At 44.7% G+C, this 1,575-nt stretch overlaps 1 protein-coding gene across 1 annotated transcript; it reads left to right on the top strand.

The window, feature by feature from the left end:
* The first annotated feature begins 660 nt into the window (after window positions 1-660).
* LOC126691308 (uncharacterized) lies at window positions 661-1,137 on the top strand. Its single transcript, XM_050386361.1, has one exon. It carries the CDS (start codon window positions 661-663, stop codon window positions 1,135-1,137), a length of 477 nt encoding a protein of 158 aa, XP_050242318.1.
* Window positions 1,138-1,575: the final 438 nt, after the last annotated feature.

The raw sequence follows: 1,575 nt of genomic DNA, 5'->3' as shown, positions 1-1,575 counted from the left end.
AGATAAATACTAGGAGATATTTAACGAAATAAACGGAGACTATGACGATGTGGCCATTAGTACTTTCAAGGCTGGCCTCCCAGCCGAGCATGACCTGAGGAAATCTCTGACTGGTAAGCCTATTACCAGTGTGCGCCAACTTATGGATCAGATTGACAAGTACAGAAAGGTAGAAAAAGACCAAATACAGGGGAAAGGAAAGAGGTGATCCCTCAGGAGAGGAAGGATTTCAGGTCGGACAGGTACAATAATAATCGACCTCGGAAAGATTTTGTTGGGCAACCAGGATCTGCCAACACCCAGGTGGTTAATGCCGTATTCTGAGAACTAGTACAACAGGTTCTAGAAAAGATTAAAAACGAGCTATTCTTTAAATGGCCGAACAAGATGGCAGGAGATCCTATGAGGCACAACCAAAACCTTTACTGCCAATATCATTAGGATCATGGACACACCACCGAGGATTGCAAAAACTTGTGGGACCATCTAAACCAACTAGTCCGGGAAGGGAAGTTGAAGCAACTCTTGCGTCATTCCAATGGTCGGGGAAGCCAAACGGGTTCGAAGCTTTGAGGAGATGCTTCTTCAAGACTCCCTCTTAGTACAATAAATGTCACTTTTGCTGTCCCGGGGAGGACCGGATCTTGTCCTTCCAGAGTAATGTCAGTATCTCGTTACCTAGCTGAGAAATCCAGCTCAATGCCTAAGAGAGTCAAGATGGGCATCCCACTGGTGTTAGGTTTTTCAGACAAGGACAAACTTGGAATCATACAGCCCCATGATGATGCTTTAGTGGTTACACTTAGAATTGGTGGGTACGATGTGAAAAGGGTGATGATTGACCAAGGCAGCGGAGCTGAAATAATGTACCCTGACTTATATAAGGGGCTAAATTTGAAACCTGAAAACTTAACAGCTTACAGTTCTCCTCTAGTGAGTTTTGAAGGTAAAATGGTCTTTCTGAAAGGTCAAATCAGATTACTTGTGCAGACCGGCCCAGATGTGGTGGAGGTGGACTTCATTGTTGTAGATGCTTTCTCTCCATACACGGCCATTATGGGCAGACCCTGGCTTCATACCTTGGGGGCCATCTCCTTTACTCTTCACCAAAAGATAAAGTACCCATCTGGAGGCTAGGTTTTGGAGATATTAGGAAATCAATCTACAGCCAAACAATGCCTGGTAGCGGCCATCCAACATCGGCCTAAGGTCGAAATCTCGGCCACCACTGATAATGGCTTATAGCAATTAGAAACTCCGGCGTTGCCCTTTAATGGACCAACCGACGAAGCGAAATGTGAAGATCTTAATAGGGTAATTGTTGGCGATGATCCGGAGAAGTTCTTTCAGGTTGGAGCTCAACTGCCTCTGCAGGAGAGGGAACAATTGGTTGAATTCCTTAGAAAAAATTTTGATGTGTTCACATGAAGCGCATATGAAGCCCCGAGTGTAGATCCAAGTTTCATTTGTCATCATCTGAATGTTAACCCTTCCATCACTTCGAATAGATAGCCACCTCGATGTCCGTCAAAAGAGCACGCCGAGGCTGTCAAAAATGAAGTAACAAAGATCAAA

This window comes from Quercus robur, chromosome 7 (assembly GCF_932294415.1).
Source record: "Quercus robur chromosome 7, dhQueRobu3.1, whole genome shotgun sequence".
Taxonomy (NCBI): domain Eukaryota; kingdom Viridiplantae; phylum Streptophyta; class Magnoliopsida; order Fagales; family Fagaceae; genus Quercus; species Quercus robur.
Note: the sequence above shows the minus strand (reverse complement) of the source record. Positions and strands in the feature narration are given on the sequence as shown.

Excerpts from the sequence above, each read along its gene's own strand:
- LOC126691308 (XM_050386361.1), top strand. The coding sequence starts at position 661 with ATGTCAGTATCTCGTTACCTAGCTGAGAAATCCAGCTCAATGCCTAAG.